At 40.3% G+C, this 19,294-nt stretch overlaps 1 protein-coding gene across 2 annotated transcripts in view; it reads right to left on the reverse strand.

The window, feature by feature from the left end:
- Nucleotides 1–19,294, reverse strand: part of plcg1 (phospholipase C, gamma 1) — a 36,109-nt gene that overhangs the window by 5,397 nt on the left and 11,418 nt on the right. The window contains exons 3-29 of one of the 2 annotated variants that reach the window (XM_083895051.1): nucleotides 18,750–18,902; nucleotides 17,128–17,221; nucleotides 16,991–17,038; nucleotides 16,394–16,478; nucleotides 16,164–16,247; nucleotides 15,318–15,340; nucleotides 15,168–15,237; nucleotides 14,974–15,075; nucleotides 11,802–11,920; nucleotides 11,152–11,237; nucleotides 10,777–10,897; nucleotides 10,124–10,292; nucleotides 9,884–10,006; nucleotides 9,415–9,516; nucleotides 8,097–8,284; nucleotides 7,412–7,612; nucleotides 7,164–7,283; nucleotides 5,521–5,701; nucleotides 5,324–5,401; nucleotides 5,114–5,217; nucleotides 4,812–4,905; nucleotides 4,300–4,369; nucleotides 3,114–3,280; nucleotides 2,774–2,870; nucleotides 2,447–2,671; nucleotides 2,207–2,355; nucleotides 615–729 (exon numbers count right to left, since the gene is read on the reverse strand). In XM_083895051.1, the coding sequence (XP_083751177.1) occupies nucleotides 615–729; nucleotides 2,207–2,355; nucleotides 2,447–2,671; nucleotides 2,774–2,870; nucleotides 3,114–3,280; nucleotides 4,300–4,369; nucleotides 4,812–4,905; nucleotides 5,114–5,217; nucleotides 5,324–5,401; nucleotides 5,521–5,701; nucleotides 7,164–7,283; nucleotides 7,412–7,612; nucleotides 8,097–8,284; nucleotides 9,415–9,516; nucleotides 9,884–10,006; nucleotides 10,124–10,292; nucleotides 10,777–10,897; nucleotides 11,152–11,237; nucleotides 11,802–11,920; nucleotides 14,974–15,075; nucleotides 15,168–15,237; nucleotides 15,318–15,340; nucleotides 16,164–16,247; nucleotides 16,394–16,478; nucleotides 16,991–17,038; nucleotides 17,128–17,221; nucleotides 18,750–18,902 (3,168 nt within the window). Of the gene's footprint in view, nucleotides 1–614; nucleotides 730–2,206; nucleotides 2,356–2,446; nucleotides 2,672–2,773; nucleotides 2,871–3,113; nucleotides 3,281–4,299; nucleotides 4,373–4,811; nucleotides 4,906–5,113; nucleotides 5,218–5,323; nucleotides 5,402–5,520; nucleotides 5,702–7,163; nucleotides 7,284–7,411; nucleotides 7,613–8,096; nucleotides 8,285–9,414; nucleotides 9,517–9,883; nucleotides 10,007–10,123; nucleotides 10,293–10,776; nucleotides 10,898–11,151; nucleotides 11,238–11,801; nucleotides 11,921–14,973; nucleotides 15,076–15,167; nucleotides 15,238–15,317; nucleotides 15,341–16,163; nucleotides 16,248–16,393; nucleotides 16,479–16,990; nucleotides 17,039–17,127; nucleotides 17,222–18,749; nucleotides 18,903–19,294 lie in introns of both variants that reach the window. The other variant, XM_083895050.1, reaches the window with a different exon arrangement.

Here is a 19,294-nt window from a genome sequence, read left to right on the forward strand (position 1 = left end):
AGGACACAGCCACAAAACTTGGAGGAATTGTTCTCCCTTCCCATGTTACTGTATTGAAATATTCTTATTTACCACTGATGCAGTTATGGATTAAATGTCACAGTAACTCTTCAAGTCACTGACCTGATAAAACAGCGTCTGTGTTACACATAATAATAATAAAAATAATACATTTTACATGGATATTAATTAAACCTCCGCCAAAATATGGGAAATGTTTTTTTTTCCTTCCACTTTCAAAACACTGCAAGGAATGTCATGAAAAATAGCAGTGGGAAGTGAACATCTTCATTAATGAAGTGTAAGTTTCTCAGAGAAAAATAAAAACCGTAATATCATTACAATATTCGTTTTCTTGGATGCTTCCCCTTTAACTGTCTGAACTTGGACCATGAACTAATGCTGGACTACAACTCCACCCACACACCACAGCAGTGTTTTCCCTTTTTGTTTCCCTCACACATGGCTTTGTTGTTTTGTACGACTTCCTGTTTTTCTGCGACCAGATAGGAAATGACACTGGAGGACACTGAATCCAGTAAACAGTAACTACATGTTTCTAAATTCTTTACGGGCACAGACACCACCGTGGAAACAATCACAGCTGCTCTCACCTTCTGAGTCAGTCTTTTGTTTGGCGCTGTCGTACTCGGCTCCACACACCTCGATCTCGATCAGGGGACACACAATGCCACGTCCATGTTTGGGCAAGTGCCGTGCGCCCAAAACCTTTGGATGATAAATAATACAGGTAAATGTAAAATATATCCTAGTAAGGAGAGTATTTTTTTCTATGATGTTATTTTGTGGACATTCAATCTCTATGGACATTAGAGATAAGAATATCCATAGGAAGTCCAAAGTGAACCTGATTCAGGTGCAGTCACATTCTCCATTGTTATTGGCTTAGGCTCTCTTTACACCTGGTATTACCTGCACCTCCAGTGTGTTGCAGAAGAGTGTGGGCCTGAGCACGTACGCCATTCCTGTCTGTGTGACAACATTCTCACCTGGTTAATTCTGGCCACAGTAATGTTGAGGTCCAGTATTATCAATTTACGTACAAGCAAGTCTCTGTGCCATTTACGCCACACATGATTAAGTGTTGGATACTTGTCTCCCTCAAGTTCCTGCTGTGCTCCATAGAACGGCTTCAAAAAGTGTATCAAAAAGCTTTTTTATTAGAGCATAAACATTGTTTATGTTTAAGATTTTCTATAAGTGAATGCAAATACTGTAAATGTAAAAGTCTAGATTTCTTACACTAAAGTATGTATTTTATTTATTTTTTTGTAAAGAAACAAATTCTGAGGACTTTCAAAAGTCACCACCATGACGATTGCTTGCAGCCCTAGTTTTAGACTGTTCTCATGTATGATCTATGGCAATTTAAAATGCTATACAATATGTTAAAACTGTTCATATATTTTAGTTCTCATTCTTGAATTACGGTATAGTAGTTCATATGTTTGATGCACAGTTTGAGATGTAGAACGACATCGTAGTTGCATGTCCTTGACGGCACTCTCTCATTCCAAACCCACATCAATAACACCACTCGGTCAGCCTATTACCATCTCCGCAGCATCAACCATCTCCGCCCATCTCTGACTCCCAACTCCACTGCCATCCTGGTCCACTCCCTGGTCACTTCCCGCCTTGACTATTGTAACTCCCTTCTTATTGGTCTTCCCCACAAGTCCATTCATAAACTCCAATTGGTTCAGAACTCTACCGCCCACATCATCACCAGGATCCCATCTATCAATCACATCACACCTGTTCTGCAACAGCTTCACTGGCTTCCGGTTAAATTCCGCATCGATTTCAAAATTCTGCTTCTCACCTTCAAGGCCATCCATAACCTCTCTGACCTCTTTCACATCAACACCCCTTCCCGGACACTCTGGCTCATCCATCAGCCTCATTGCACCTCCTGCCCACCATGGGGGCCAGAGCCTTCAGCCACTCTGCCCCCCGCCTCTGGAACTCCCTCCCCCCGGCATCAGGAATATTGTTTCAATCCCCATCTTCAAATCCCACCTGAAAACTCACATTTTAAACAGGCCTACTCCCTCTAACTCTCTAACCCTACCCGTTGCTGTTATTTTTAGTTATTATTATTTTTTGTTGTACGGTGACCTTGAGTGTCTTGAAAGGCACCTTCAAATATAATGCATTATTATTATTCATTATTATTATGTACCTCTATCACTAGAGTGACTTCTTCAAGGCCTCGTAGCGTTTGTCTGTCAAACGGGTCAAAGTTATCGTCCCTCATGATGGGCGGCTGAAGGACGTAGCCACTCCTTCCATTCAACATGAACAGAGCCTGGTTCATCTGCATGGGTTTGTCTGCCGTTGAGAGAGGGAAGAATCAATAAGCATTTATCAGCTTTTATCAAATGATGCTGCTCTGCACTGAAAAAGAACAAAGATTCAGCACCTGCTGTCTGGAAGTTAAGTGCTACCAGCTGTGACCCGCACAGCCACATGGGCAGTGGGTCATAGTTGGAGGAGTCCAATCTCTGGCTTCTGGGGTAAATCCTGGACAGCTGGAGTCGATTGTACTGCAGGAACTTCTTTCCCTTAATCTTGTTGACGTACTTCTCCGCCTTGGTCTCGGGGAATGAGGACATGTCCCGGAAACAGGCTCGCTCTGTGCCAATTTCTGACAGGGGTGACGGGGAGAAAAGACAGAGCTGACCTGCCTGTACTGCTTCTGCTGCGTGTGTGTGTATTCATCTCTACTGAGCGAGTGTAATTCACTTACTGTCTTCATCAAAAGGCACAGGCCTACAGTAGATAACCAGATCGGATAATTCCAGTGCAATCTTCTTCCTCCTCTCCATCATCTTCCCCTCTTCCAGCTGTGCAGAGAAACAACTTGATTCAGCTACAACTAGTGATGGAACAATATACAATAATATGGCATCGTTGCGATAAAACAGCACTAACAATAAGTGAATCGAGGTGAATTTCTATTATTATCATAATGGGAGTGGTGTTTTAGATGCCAGATGGATGTATAATATCTAGTAAAAGTCAAACGCACAACATGGCATGAGCAAGTCATAATTCTCTTTTCTATCATTTTACACAGCGCAATTCACCTTGGCCTCGGAGGTCATGGCGACCTCGCGGATCTTGGACACCCATTCCTTGAGCTCTTCATGGCTGCTCGCAGCCACGTCCAGCACAGGGCCTGTCCTCATGGACATGTTGTTAGGCACCAGGGAGAAGACGTGGGGTCTGCTGCCTTTCCCTTCAGTACGCACGACTGCAGAAGAAGATAAAAGGAAGCAGATAAGAAAAAGCAATAAAAGAAAGCATTCAGAGAGGACAAACATCCACCAAGACTCCTCCAGTTTACCACATAACAGAGTCTAATCATTTCTTCCTTGTGTCATGTCAACCATATCTCAAATATTTCATCAAAATCTATTACTTTTTGAGTTATGCTGCTCACAGACAGACGGACGAGTGTTCCCAGAAAAAGAACCTTGGTGAAAGTAATGAGGACAAATCATTCCCTCTTAACTTTGACTGTACTTGAATGAATGGAAACCAGTTACCCTACTGTAAAACAGCGAGAAAATCCAGACATCTATAATCGGGGAAAAATTCAACTTTAATACTGCAGTCTGAAAATAATGCTGATCATAGATTTGCTTGAAGAAAATGGCAACTGCATCGACTTAAATGGTTAATCCACTATCATAAAAAGTGCAGATAAGTTTTCACTTGATGGGCTAATAAATAGACACCTACTGTAACTGCAGCTCTAGATGAAATGAAATGCTAATATAATATACAAAATAACCAACCTGGTACCTCGGGAAGCTTTTCTAAGCCTCAGCTTTCTCATTTCAACTGGAGCTCTTTAGCCAGTGGTCATGCGTTCACAAGTAACACTAGGTGGAACATGAGAGTCATACACAAATACAGAAAGAGGCTCATGAGCTGATGAGCACAGGCCATAACAATTCCTGACAGTGTGTGCCAACACTAATGGGCGGTGTATTGACTGGACTGGGTGATGTCAAAAAAATACCAGTTAGAGCACTGTGCAGAAAAGCAGCAGTCATGATCAAACTGTATGGACATACTAGATTAATAATGAATGAGGCCGATAATGGCTGAAAAGACAGTAAAGAAAATGTTGACTGGGTCGTTAAAGAGATAAGAGATGATGTGTAAGCAAATGATGTCCAGAAACGGGAGGTCGGACGGCCCTCTGGCAAGGTGACTGCCTACTCAGCAATCCGGAGTCAAACAGGAAGTGGAGAGGTCACTCACCAATCTGACAGGAAGACACATCCACACTTCCTCTCAGCAGATCTCCAAGAGGGCTGTTCTCTGTGATCTCCTGCTTGACAGAAAAGAGGAGGAAGTTATGATACACATTACACATGAATCTCTGAGGCCTGAGTGGAGCACAGGTGTGTGTGTGTGTGTGTGTGTGTGTGTGTGTGTGTGTGTGTGTGTGTGTGTGTGTGTGTGTGTGTGTGTGTGTGTATCTTTGTGAGGACCAAGAAAAACATAAACCCCAGGGATGGACATTTTATCTGTGGTCCTCACAACCTTTAAAGGCTTTTTGAGGGTTAAGACTTAGTTTTAGGGTGAGGCATTATATCTATGAGTGTCTTCAGTAGGAATGCTGTGTGTGTGTGTGTGTGTGTGTGTGTGTGTGTGTGTGTGTGTGTGTGTGTGTGTGTGTGTGTGTGTGTGTGTGTGTGTGTGTGTGTGTGTGTGTGTGTGTGTGTGTGTGTGTGTGTGTGTGTGTGTGTGTGTGTGTGTGTGATCCTCACAGTTCTGTCAGGCTCCGCAGCTGAAGGACTGATCTCCTCCACATAATTGGCAGGAAACCACAGCTGCTTCTTCCCTCCACAGTCTCCCTTCCACCTGAGAGGAACAGAGATGTAAGAACATATAAAAAAACGAATTTCTAACTAACCTCATTGTTAGGAATGCACCAATGACAATACCAGTGGTGGCAGTTATTGGTCTGAAACTACGCTTAATAAACCACCTCAAAGCTTTAGATCTGGATTGTAGTCCACATTTGTGACCTTGGGTCTAAATGGATTATTTAATAATGCTGATCACTCACCATCCTCCTTCCTGTTTGTCAACATTAGAGATGATGGCGTTTTTGGTGAACGAGAGCTCGTCGTCTCTCTGAGCTTTGTACTCATACATGGCTCTCACTGTGCACTGAAGAGACAAAGCAGAGGGCTTTAACACCGTGATACACAGGTCCAAAGGGGCAGATCTTAATTAATTAATTAATTAAAAAAACATGATTAAAAACATGACCGACCTTAAATGTTGGCATTTGGTTTGCCTCCACGTAAAAGCCTGGATTCCTGCCTTCGTACAGTGACCCGTAGTCTGGCTCCTGTTGGGCAAGAGGTTAAACATTTGATTTAACTGTGGTTTTCACCACAAAGTTGAAGGACTCTCTTATTACCTCTGTGTATTAACTTCTATAAAATGTGCAAGTACAAGTGTACTTACAGCAGTGCCGATCTTCTCCAGTGTGTCCTCATTGATGGGGTAACGCAGCTTCATTTTGCGGTACAGAGGGTGTTTCTCGTAGTAGCTGATGAGATCAACTAAGCTGTCAAACTCTGAGGTGCCCAGCACCACGGTCTGACCTTCCTGTTGCACACGGCAATGCTTTATCTTTCCCTCAGCCCTGTGGAGAAACCACAAACACATAATATCAATTCCTTTCTGATTATTTGTTAACTGGAAAATAAAGATTTTTATTTCTCTGCAAAAAAAACTCTATCTCTGAGGTAATCTCTCCATCTCTGAAACGCTCAGCCCATATACACCTATATTTTCAAATTTCTAATTGTCTGGCTCTTTTTTTTGGTTGCTTTGCAGCATAGGGAGTTGTTAACAATGCTAGAATAGTCATTTGTCTTCCAAATATGGTGTATACATGCAGGTGCTTTGATAATTCACACAAGAACAAAAAGTAAGCAATCTTTTTATTTTTTCTCAAAACATTGTAGTGCATACGCCAGGCCTGTGAGTGGCGCTGTAACACTACACCAAAAACGGATAAGAAAGTGTTATACACATTGCACAAATTGTAGGTAACACTTTATAATAAGTGCACACTATTGGCTTTAGATAAGCATTAATAAATATTCAATTCATCATTTATAACACATCAATACTCATTAGTATGTAGTTTATAAACACAGTTATAAATGTTTTACTCGTGCTGAAGCGTTGTTGATGCACTGAGCGACTGCTGGACACAGAGACAGTCTCTTGCAAGTCAAAGAGCTTGTGTGTTGGAGGTGGATGCTGATTGGCTGCTTGAGTCCAGCAGCTATTTGGACACTGTTCCTCAGCTGATGGGATGAGTAAAACATTTATAACTGTGTTTATAAACAACATACTAATGAGTATTCATGTGTTATAAATGATGAATTCAGTATATTTATTAATGCTTAACTAATGCTAATAGTGTTACCCAAAATGGATACAATCACTGAAGACAGAATGAACCAATACGTTTACTTTATTTTACGATTCACTCTCACCGGTAAGTTGCTGAGGACAGGACATGTTCTAGCATTATGGATGGTTTGAGTTACAGAAGTCGGCAACACTGTCTAACAATCTTTCAACAAGAGTATGATAACGACAACGGCAGTGAAGACGGGACAGTGAATGCCAGTGTAAAAGAGAGTTGGGACAATGACATCATTGTTTTCCCATTGTTTTCTCTCAGATCACTTGATTTACATTGGAGCTGAAACAATTAATCGATTCGTAAATTAATCATCAACTATTTTTTAATCAATTTGTCAAATCAGTTTTTTCCCTATTAAAACGATATTTCTGATTGTTTTAGCTTCTTAAATGTGAATATTTTCTTCATCTTTTCTTTGCTCCATATAACAAAAAAATCACTAGAACTGAATAATTTTGGTTTGTGGACAAAAAAAAGACATAATGCATTATAATTATTATTAAATGGACCAAACGATTACTCGATTAATAGAGAAAATAATCAACAGATTCATCGATTACGAAAATAATTGTTAGTTGCAGCCCTAATTTACATCTACATGGACATACAGAAAGGTTATTATGAAATTATTAATCATTTACACCAAACATATGTTGCAAGATACCTGAAGGAAATGGCAAACGAGTTGGGTTCTGCCCTCTTCCTGACAAGGAACGCTCCATCACGAGGAACCCTCATCAGCATGTTCTCAGCATGACTCCTGGAAAGGTTTGCGTGGTACCACCTTTAACACACAATGAAAGACAAAGGTAAGATCAATCAAATTACCATTTCAGTTCTTCTTGAAATCAACTAAATAACATCCTGTGCTTCACTAAATAACATTCTCTCCAGTCTTGTGCTCAAACTCACTCTTTGCTTTCGTGGGCATTGGTCTGAGGCACTGGCTCCGTCAGCTTCATCTCAAACTCGTTGCACCGTAGCGCCACCTGTTGGTAGTGGGTGATCAGGGCGAAGAGCGTGTCAAACACAAGGTTATCGGTCAAGTAGAACTTCGGGCTGCCGGCCTCCTGACGGGAGTGGATACGACAGTGCTGCACCCGTCCAGAACGCCTGGTGCACGTGTGATTGATATGGAAGAAAACAAACACAAAATGACATGAAAGCTTAAAACATTCTGCACGTAAAAGAGTACATGTATTCTATATGTATATGCTGCTTCCTTACATTATGTGTGAATGATATACACAAATACTGATTAGCTTTAAACCAACGCAGACCCTTTGCATGAGCTGACAGAAAGAACGATCACAATCCAAGCCGTGACAACAATCACAATCATTGATGGAGTTTCCCACTGATGTATACAGTATGCTACATAAAGAAATAAGATGTAGAACATGATATTTATGCTTTAGGAAAGCTGTAAAATGGGTCACATTTGACAGAACACCAGAGGTGTTCGATAGCAAATGAAGAGTTCAATGCAAATTCAATGCACTTGTATCATTACCAATAACCGTGTACAAATGGGGCTGCTCTACTTACAGCCTCATGTGTGCAGGTTTTATTAATGTAAAAATCATGTGCACAATACCAGAATGACAGTGTGTAGTCTCCCACAAAGGTCTCACTCTCTCTGACAAGGAAGGAGCCATCGGGAGCTCCGGTCTCTAGGCAGTACTCAGACAGCAACCTCTCTGCTATCTGCCGCCCATCTCGCCCTGCACCCAGCTTCCCATGGAACCATTTCTCTGTTACATGCTGGTCCATACCATTAGACACCTGGGGGGGGGGTTAGAAGATGGGAGAACTCAGCTGTATATAATGCCTTTAAAAATGATAACACTGTCAGCACACAAAAACAGTGAAACTGCTCACAATATTCTTCTGTAGTTGATGTGCAGTACTGAGCAAACGTTTCAGGCACCACCAGCTTTCTTGTTTTTTCTGTCTGTAAAATTCTGTGATCACTGGAATTTAGAATGAAGTGATGCGACTTCAAGCTGGTCTTGTATATTAGTGAGCTGTCAATTGGTTTAACTCATGCAACATGTGTATGTAATGCTCAAGCATGTCTTGAATAAACCTGGCGTAATAGACATTTTTATACAGCAGATATTTCTTTAAATGAAATAGTAGGACAAACACAGGATTTACCAGTAACATTAATTAAGGTTCCACTCCAGTATTAACAGAGCTGTGTTATGTAAAGTGTAAATGTAGATCACGATAAACACTTGACATCTGTAGAGGATATTTTTGTTTTGTTTTTCCTGAAAAAATGCATACATATTTTCTGGATGTGTTCCAGTAAAGTGAAATAGAAAATGATCCTCGATTGTCTTTATAGCATTGCTAAAACAACAAATCTAATGGTGGCTTAAGATTATTGCACAGTACTGTAGGTGACTGGACTTGGCTCGAGTTGAAAGCGTTTCACCTCTCATCAAAGAGGCTCCTATTTAACCTTAGAGGTCAAAACCTGCATAGAGAGTCGTAACAAAAGTCCAGTCGCCTACACCTAACTACAGAAGAAGACTATGACCTAAATGACTATTTTACATATCACAAGACTAATCACATACTTTCCACATTCTGAGTCTGGAGAGCGTCACTTTGCATTCATGCATGGTTGCGGTTCCAGTCATAAGAAAATAAAGTTCTGCATTCAGTGTAGCATTCTGAACATACACTACTCACAAAAAGTTAGGGAAGAGTAGAACTCAAACTGTGGGTATGTCTGCACAGAGCCCATATGGACAACCAAAAAACAAAATGTACATCACATAGACAACGATGCAGCATACGACCTGGACCATAATGTCAGAGTATTACAAATGAAAAACAAACTAAAAGCCAGCAACGCAACTTGAGCTCCACATCTCCCACATGTATGATAACAGCAGACTCACCTCTCTGTGTTCCTCCTCATCATCGTTCCCCTGGTTATTGGATGTCTCTTCTGAGTAGTAGATCTTACTGCTGGTCAGGACAAAAAAATGAGGATACCACTCCTGAGGGGTGGAAAAAGAAGAGACTGTTTAACTCATGAGAGTATACGGTGTTGCACTGAAAAGTTGCCCAAGTTGAAAGAACAAGCCTTTTTATACAGAATTCAACTAGGCAGGAAAAGCTGTAATTAGTTTGCTTCATGTGACAAAAGAGGAAGACAAACATACAGACAGTAACAATAAAAACATGATCGATGTGATAAAAGGTAATTAAGATCATTTAGATTAGATTAGCTGGAGTGGGTTGTGAGTAAAGTGTGTGTTTACCAAAAACATGAGATCAGAAACAACACTAACAGGTTCAACTTAGATAAAACTTCTTCCTCAAGCAGCATCCAGACTCCAAACAAGACATTGTGAACATGCTTACATGATTAATTGGGTCTTCCAAATAGAGGATGCCATTTTTGATGGAGTTACTGATGTCATTCTCCGAGTAGGGCGTGGAGGTGGACACCTCCTCATAAGCGCTGCCTTCTGCAAGTTTCTTATGCTGCACATAATGGAAAAAAGATGAGGACAGAGAAGCAGATTTATAATCAGAGATATTCCTCAACCAAAACAGTGAGCAGCATCAAATAAGGTCTCATGACTTTAAGTTGTTCCTGACCTTGATCAGAATTTTCCTCTTGAGCTGGTTTGGTGAGGGCAGGCCGTCTGCCGCGATATCCACCGCCTTGGTCAGCAGCATGTCTCCAAAAACCTTCTTAAAGTAAGTGGCCATATTCCTCTGCTGCACAATACTACAGTGATCCTCAATGGACAGGATGACGGGGTAGCTGACGAAGGATAACACATTTAGAAGTTAAAGGATGGTGGATGTTTTTACTGTGGTTGTATGAAGTTCTCACTGCAAGCACATGGGGAAAGACTGATTTTAGCCACATAACAAGGCCTACCTAATTAAAACATACACCTGCTCAAGTCTACAATATCTTGTGCTCTTGCTTTAGACAACTTCCTCTGGCTGGGCACTGAAGTTTGTCACATCGAAAACCTACATGTCTCAGGGAGGTTCTCAGAGCAGTAATTAATTCAACCAAGCTACAAATATATCGCTTTAAGAGATGCACATTCACAGAATATTCCCTTTCATCTTCACTGAGGTATGATTTTCTATCTTACTTTTCACACACCGTGATCATGAGTGATGTCAAAAGCAGTCTGCTTACATTTTTGTGTCATACTTAAAACCTCTCAACTTATGATCAGTGATAGCCGCAAAAAAGACAGGAGTGGTGGGTTGCATTCACGGACACTCACTCAGATGTAACAAAGGCGTGCTCTTTGATGGTGTTCAGGACATCACAAAACTTGATTTTTGTCGTGAGGGTGTGTCCATGGTAGATGACTGGCATTACATCAGGACCATCCCAGCAGTCCACTGAAAACAAACACACATGTGAATGCATGTTTTAATTGTAAAGAGGGTGAACGTTCATATTATGAATGTGATTGTGTCACTTGTGTACATGAGGTTTTACATAGGAAACCTACGTACTCTGCTGCTATGTAAGAGAAAGTGTGCGAGTGTGTGGCAGCTGCTGAAAAGAGTCAAACTTCTATGCAGTAGAGAGTTAATTACCGGGGGTTGAATGTCACATGATTTACTGTGAGTGTCTGTGTGTGTGTACCCACATTCAATGCAGCGGCAACCCATCCTCAGACAGCGAGCGTACGCCTCCAGGGATGACTCGCTGGAAAACTGGTCTCCCGTCAGGTAGCTGAAAATAGTAATGTTATGTCAACATACCAACACAAACACACATCTCTAAGCAGTCTTTCAAATAGGATTCACACATCATACACTGCACTACACAGACACAGACACAGACACAGACACAGACACAGACACAGACACAGACACAGACACAGACAGACAAAAAAAATGGTAGTGCCTCAACTCATAGATGTTTCTCTCTTTTTTGTGTGTGTGGCTTTACCACCATTTACTCTTTCAGGAGATCAATTCATATCAATTCAAAGCAACATGGTAGTTTTTATTCCACTGCTCCAGTTCCAGTATTGTTTCATAGCTGATGCAGAAGGTTATCATCTGAGCTGCCTTTCACACACTTTTCAATAGCAGGAAAAATACATTTCCCTGCCTGGGTCTTGTTCTGCTGTTAACTAGTACACTTTTATCTGATGTGTGAAACCAGCTCAAAAAGTCCCTTTTTTTTTGGTTGGAGATTTACAAGATAGGATGCCAGAAGTCAGTGTTCCTAGGCTGCGATTACAATTGGCTGAACTGAATGTAAACGTCAACCGCGGTGTGCCATTCTTACGTGTTGTGCGAAGAGGAGATCCAGTAGTGAGACAGGGGGTTGTTCATATTCTCCGGGCACACTTGGTCTAGGGAGGAATCCCAGATGGTGTTCTCTTTGGAGAACAGATAGGTCAGGAACTGCACGGGAGAAAGGAGAACCATGACAATGAGTTACACCAATGTGATACTGAGAAGAGTCCCGTTGTTGGAAGTCTTCTTGCTTAACACCTCTGAAAAATGACTAAGAGCTGTGCAAATGTTATGTGGTTGGAGAATTAGGTCTTTGAAATAGTTTGAAATGTATCAGCAAAAATGTGTTGTTAACAGCTTCATAGTTTGAAAAGTCTACAATGACTCACTGTATCGGACTGATATTGATATGGGTATGCCATCACTATTGTGAACACTGTTCTCCAGCTAGTTTTTTCAGTATTGTATCACCCTGGTCAGTATATCCACCTGTATGCTTGTTTATTTGTACATATGTCTGAGCTATTTTTATTTATGATTTGGTGGTGGATGGATGGATGGATTGAGGAGGAAAAGATTTTGAATCAAATTTCAAATCAACCAGAGTGGTTGGTGTGGCAGTTAAACCAATTAACCCATTGACGTCGGGAAAGCATTGCCGCATTTCTACCATTGACGCCGGGAGAGCGGCTGCATGTTTTATTCTACAATTGATGCCAGTTAAGTGGACACGTCAATTTTTGGGAGGTATAAGGGTTCCTCGCGACATTGTTTTGAAATTACTTCACACAAACATGGAGGACTTTGACAGCGGAGAGATTTCTGAAGGCAGTGATTTTGAGGAGTTTCGTCTTTGATGACGTCATCGCTGATAACTTCGAACGCGCTGAACAAAAATCGACCGGGATTTATGGTTAAGACATAATTATGTTTGAAGACGACGAGGTCGGTGATAATGACGATAAGTTAGGGCTGGGCGGTATGACCAAAAATATATATCACGGTATTTTTTTCAAAATTTGAACGGTTTCACGGTATCTGATGGTATTTTTTTTCATGCATAATCAGGTGTTCACAGCATTTTCTACTGGTTGAGAACAGAATTACTGCAGTAGATTAACTAAGGGTGGTCTACTTTACGGTCATGAATACTGTAGAATAACTCCACACTAGTACAGGTTCACATGGCCCCAGGGAATGATGCCGTTTACAAAGAAGAGCTACTCATGATTCTAATGAAGTGAGGAATCGGAATGCAAAGACAACAGAGGCTGAGAAATCAGTCATTTAGTAGCCATTGAAGCTCAGGTTTTAGAGACATTTTTTCCAGGCGCTTCAGGACTTAATGGGTTAAGAGAGCAAGATGAAATGTCTATATGGAAACACAATCGCACTGTGTGGCAAAATATTACGAAATATTTGCAAAAAAAAAAAATTATTAGGTGCACAACATGAAAGGAAAGTGTTGAGCAAGTTACTTTGCTCCATAAAACTAAGAAATCATCAAGGGAATCGTTTTGGTCTGTGGACAAAACTACATGAGAACATCATCATTTCCAGGTTTGACAAACACTGAACAACTTTTTCAACTATTTCTGACATTTTATGGACCTGGACCATACGAGAAATCGATAATGAAAATAAATGTTAGTTGCAGTTCTACAAACTATATCTATTAAATACAGCTTGACATTCAGCCTAGAGATCTTAAACTTCACACTGACATAAAAAAATATAATCAATGACATTTTAAATATAAGTTTGTTAATTCCATGTCAATATTAGTTATTATCAATGAAAAAGTCTTTAAAACCAGCAAAAGTCATCACAGATACCTTATCATTATATGGCACAATATCCAAGATCATATCTACTCTCAAGTCATGACATGTATGACAGAAAATATCAATGTATTGTGCAGCCCTACTCCAGGGCTATGTTTTAGTCTGGATAGGCAGAAAACGCCTATGGCACAGTTACAGCCACAGCTCCACTATAAGCTGTGAACACTTTGAAGAAATACCTGTGCTCACTTTTCACCATTATTGTATCCTGGTTGTGAGTTCTGAAAATCAGATTTCCAGATTTTTCCAGCAGAATCTGCTTCCAGATTTGGTCACACAATACATTTTTAGGTGTGTTAGGATGGATAATCTACAGTAAATTAAAGGGCAAGTGCCCTGCTTCCTTTGCTCAAACGCAGGCCTAGATCCTGTAGATTTGTAAACAAGTCTCATCCAGACAATCTCCCGCCACATTTATCATGTGTGAAAGGCTAATTCTGGAGAATGTCCAGACTCACTTCAACAGATATTATCCAGAGTTTATGACAGAAAAGTGTAAAAGGTTTCAGTTCATTATGAAACTGCAGAGAAGACACATTACACTAGCATATTTTCATTTGGATTAAATCTGTATACAAACACTTTTGATAAAACATACTGTATGTTGTCCTATCAGAACACTAAACTCAAGCAGGTAATAGGTAATAAGAGGACAACAATGCACAAAGAACGTCATTATTAGATAGATTTAGATTTTTTGGCAGAGTGTGCATGTTTAATAGAAATATGTTTTATCCTTAATTATTTATCATAAATGAGGGGTTTTCTAATCCTTAAATGTATGCGCATCAGTAGTTTTTATGATTAATTTAATTTGTGCAAAGTTTCTGTACAATAAACAATTGCAAGTATTGTGCGTCACTGCTTTCTCCAGCACAACCTAATCTAATCATAAGTAGTTCCTTTATCATTTTATATCTTATATCTTTCCTTCTATCTAACTATCCATTTAAACAACTGCCTGTTCTCTTATTATTAACAATAGTTTTTTGGGGGATTTAATCTGAGTGTAACCACTGCAGGGCCTGTAAACCTGCCATTCAAATAACATAACCTCAGGCATGGAAAGACTGCACCGACTCCTTCAGAGTGGCTCACACCACCAAAAAGCTCACTTTTTTTCTTTTGTCAGTCATATCTTTGTGTTGATCACAAAAAAACATCCATCCTACACCACCCTGTATCTGTGTGGGTGAAGGTGCTTTAGGCCCAGATGATGGCGGTCTATGGCAAATGTCTGAGCATCTCCCACCCACACTGACAAGGGGTGCTTTTGGAAAACATAACAGGCCCCACTCCCCCCCCCCCAAAAAGACAAAAAAGGTCAGAAAAAGGGAGTGGGGAAGGAAAGTGTGAGAGGTGGTGAGAAGTGTGTACCTCATCTTGGTGGAAATAAGGCTGCTCCACTTCTCTCAGAGGGTCTTTCAGATAGGTGAACATAAATTCTTGAACCTTGTTGTTGTCCATTGCCCACATTTCCTTGACCCGCAAAAACAAACACCGATTCATTTGAGCATGAATTATATTTAAAAAGTAAGAACAAACAAACATCAGCAAATAAGAGATATTACCTTCTGAGATTCGAGGAGGAAGCTCTTCAGGTCTTCAAGGGATATCCTCTGTTCTGGTCTGTTAATGAACCTGAAAAAGAAAGTGATCAAAAATAAACCACACACTCATGTGATGCTGTTTGTCTGCGATTGCGTTTGTCCTATGTTTACCTTTGTAGAAATGGGATCTCCATCTGAAAAAAAAAAAAATCCAATTAATTACACCTGGCTTAAACTTGTCATTACGAGGCTAAAATAGATTTTTGGAAGGTATGGCGATAGAAAAAAATTACACCATCACGGTTGATATCAATTCTATGTAAGCTTTGCTTTCAATACTGTCAATTCAATTTTATATGGGTGGTAAAGAGTACTTTTATTATTATTAATACAAATGGAACAGTGACATATTTCCATATTTCACATGTTTTTTTCTACTTACGATTTTTGCATCCATAGAAAAATATTGAGATTAACAAAAAATAGCTATAAGGACAGCCAAGCTGTCTCAAAGACAGAGAGACACCAGTGACTATAGACCACACAGTGTAGTCCTGGTCCTTGATTATTGACTTGGTGCCCGAGTATCAATAATCACATCTCAAGAAGAGTCAGGATGACAATACACTGTCGTATCAACATTTGTCCCACCCAAGCAGAGGTTATGTTAATGAACATATATCGCAGCCCCTAACATCCTGTAGGGGGCTGAGGGGTTAGTCATTGGGTCACTGAGGTCATCCATTTAATCTGACCTCAGCTTGCCTGCCTTCTTTGTTGTTTGTATGTGTGTAAGTGTGTTTAAGTGCATGTGTGGGTTTGTGTGTGTCCTAATGGTCTCCACCAGAGGGGTTTGCTGGGTTTTTAGCTGGTGCATATTGATCTCACAGCCATTTGAGAGCAGACAGATTGGGGGGAGGTGGATGCCTTGGCGGGACATCAGATGGATGAGGAGCTCGTAGGATGAAAAGGCTTGGGACAGAACGATCTGTGGATCCATCAAATGATTGCACTTACATTTTTCTGTGCGTCAAACATGAGGCTGCGATAGAGGTGGGCAAACTGACTGAAGGACACGTCTCCATTCCTCAGCTCTGAGTCCTGTTGAAAAAAAAAGAGTGAGGGTAAAAAAGACTAATAATGACAATTAGCAAAACCTTCCACTCTCACATATTAACAGTGAAAGGAAAGTGGGCAGACAGAACGGAGTGTAGCAGGAGGGTCACAGACAGAGAGGAGGTGGTTACCGGAAATTTCTCTCGGAGGAATTTCATGTTGGGCACCCTGTAGTTGACCTGGCTCAGCATGCTCTTCAAATCCTTACAGGATATCCTAAACACATACACACTTTTTTAGTTGAAACACAAACATGGATATGCACATACAATCATAATTCCAATTACAATTACAATAGGTTCCTCGTCACTGTTGTGTACGAGGTCCCTAATTAGCATGCATATGTAGACACACGCATTGCCTTTTTGGCTTCATTTTTACTACACAGGCCTAGAAGACAATAACCTGACTACATAACAAAGGCTGGCTCTTTTGTCAGGGACGTAACAGCCAAACACCTCTGTTCATCTCCTCCATCCTTTGCAGTCTGCTTCCTGCTGCAGGAAGAGGCACTGGTGTGTGGCTGAGAGCTCAGTTCCTTCACTACACCTCAAACAGATCTCTCTCGCACACACAGCCACACAAAACAAGCTCTCAGATGATACACTGGGGGAAAGCATGCACGACTGACACAGCCAAACAATTCACTTATATCTAATTACAGCCATTTCCTGTGAGGGTGATCCGATTACCTGCTGTTGTCATCTTTTAACTGAGCACAGACTTACCTGTCTTCTCTGTTGCGATCAACCGCATAGAACTGCTTGCGTAACCACCTACAAAAAAAAAAAAATAGTATTAATGTAGCATACCGGAAGAAAATGTTTCAATAACTTTGGATGCCTTGCATGTTGTGTTTATTTACCTCTCTATCTGGAGCGGTGTCGATGACTTCAGTGTGTCAGCTACAAGCCAGTTTAAGCCCTTCACCCACATAGTCATCTCCTCATCGGACGTAGCTGAGGGATTATAAACAATGTGATACATTTTTATTGTAACTTAAGGTCCAGTATGTAAAATCTACAGACACCCACAGTGGACAAAGTAAAGATGTTTTGATGCAAATTGAAGGATAAATAGGTTGTTCAACACACTTGGAAGGGAAGAGGGAGGTGAGGGATATTCAGCTGCAACATTACTAGTGAATGTTGCTAAAGCTTACACACTGTACCTTAACCAAAATCTAGACTGCGATTTTAAGTTTTACTCAAATGGCGTTTTTCCATTATACAGTTCGAATATAACTCCATAGAATCTAAAAAAAACTAGAGACGGGCAAAGCAGCTTTCCTGTGTAACTGAATCATTAGATCTAAAGATCAGCACTATTCAATTTGAGTAGTTACTTTTTTTTGGAACAATGATTTTATTGAATTTCAATAACATACAAAACTGTAGAAGAACTGTATTCATTTCAGGTGTAATCTTAATTCCAAGATATTTAAATCCTTCCCTCTCATTTAAAAAAAAAGGTGTAATTATAACCGGACTAAGTGAGTATTTTTGTAGTGGAAACACAAAAATATGCCGTACCATGGTGGGACCATAGTGGAAAAGGGCCATAACTGTCAATCGGTGGTCGGCAGTCTGTTGACATCACATTTTAGTATCGGCTCAGCTTATTTAGAACCTTGCCAGAGCAGGTACCAAAAACAAGGCAACAGGTACCAGGTGCTATCCCAAATGGAAAAGCAAAAAAACTGTATGGAAAAGCTCCATAAGTGCATATGAGTTTCAATATATGTAATCAGCCCCATTAAATAACAAATTTGTTTTAAATCAAAGTGAAATTAATCATTCCATAGTAAAAAATAATTATTTTTCTCTGAATCATATCATAGCCAGTAGGGATGCAACGGTATTCGGTATTTTAGGTAAGCCCTGTTCGGTTCACAGTGGCTAACAGCGGTATTTCGGTACTTTTCGGCCCGTCACAAACGTTATCAAAACTTTGTATAGCCGTGCGATTAGATCCACTCAGGAGTCATGAGACATGAGAGCAGCACTGCCCTCAGTGCCATGGTCTGCTCATGCAGCTTTCAGAACCAATCAGAACATCCCTGGTGTATTTGTAGTTGTAGTTTCTGTGTGGGTTAAAATGTTGTTGTATTTTTATTGGATAGCACTAAACTTTATATTTATTTTTAATTTGTGTTTGTGTTTGCTGTTTAATTTGATCTGATTGTGCACTATTGTATAAATAAAGTTTGTGGTGTGATTATATCTGTGCTTTTAATTATTTGTACAACGCAATATTGCCTTTGCTATTCTGAGTAGTTTTATATCAAGATATCAAAACCCTACTGTTACCGTGGCCCAAAACCGTGATGCATACCGAACTGTTGGAAAACCTTACCGTTGCATCCCTAACAGCCAGTGTATCCAGATGCATATTGATCATGTGAGAGACGCACACACTATTGTGCAAAATATGATGAAAAGATAAAATACTAATGTGTTACTTCTATCCGAGTGTGTCTGTGCTTACCAGCAAGGCTTAGCGTTTTAAGGCGAAACTCTGTGCCATAGAGGATGACAAAGCAGTGAGCCTGGTCCAGCCGTGCTGCCGAGTCTTCCAAGTAACGCTCAAAGTCCCGGGACTTCTGTCCAGGACGGATCTCCTTGATCTCTCGAATGTCAACTGAGAAGACACATAGATAGATGTCAGCAAAGCAGAGTAAAAATAGCCTTGGATAACATTTGTCAAATATACAGTGGTATGCCAAAGTTTGGGCACCCCTGTCAATTTTCATGATTTTCCTTTATAAATCATTGGTTGTTTGGATAAGAAATTTCAATTAAATATATCATATAGGAGACAATCACAGTGATATTTGAGAAGTGAAATAAAGTTTATATGATTTAAAGAAAGTGTGCAAGAATTATTTAAACAAAATTAGGCATGTGCATAAGTTTAGAAAAAGAAACATTTTGTGCATACTCCTTTTGCAGAAATAACCTCTAAACCCTTCCTATAGCTTCCAATTAGAGTCTGGATTCTGGCGTAAGGTATTCAACCCTAAACAAAATTTT

Source organism: Microchirus variegatus (genome assembly GCF_963457635.1).
Source record: "Microchirus variegatus genome assembly, chromosome: 9".
Taxonomy (NCBI): Eukaryota; Metazoa; Chordata; class Actinopteri; order Pleuronectiformes; family Soleidae; genus Microchirus; species Microchirus variegatus.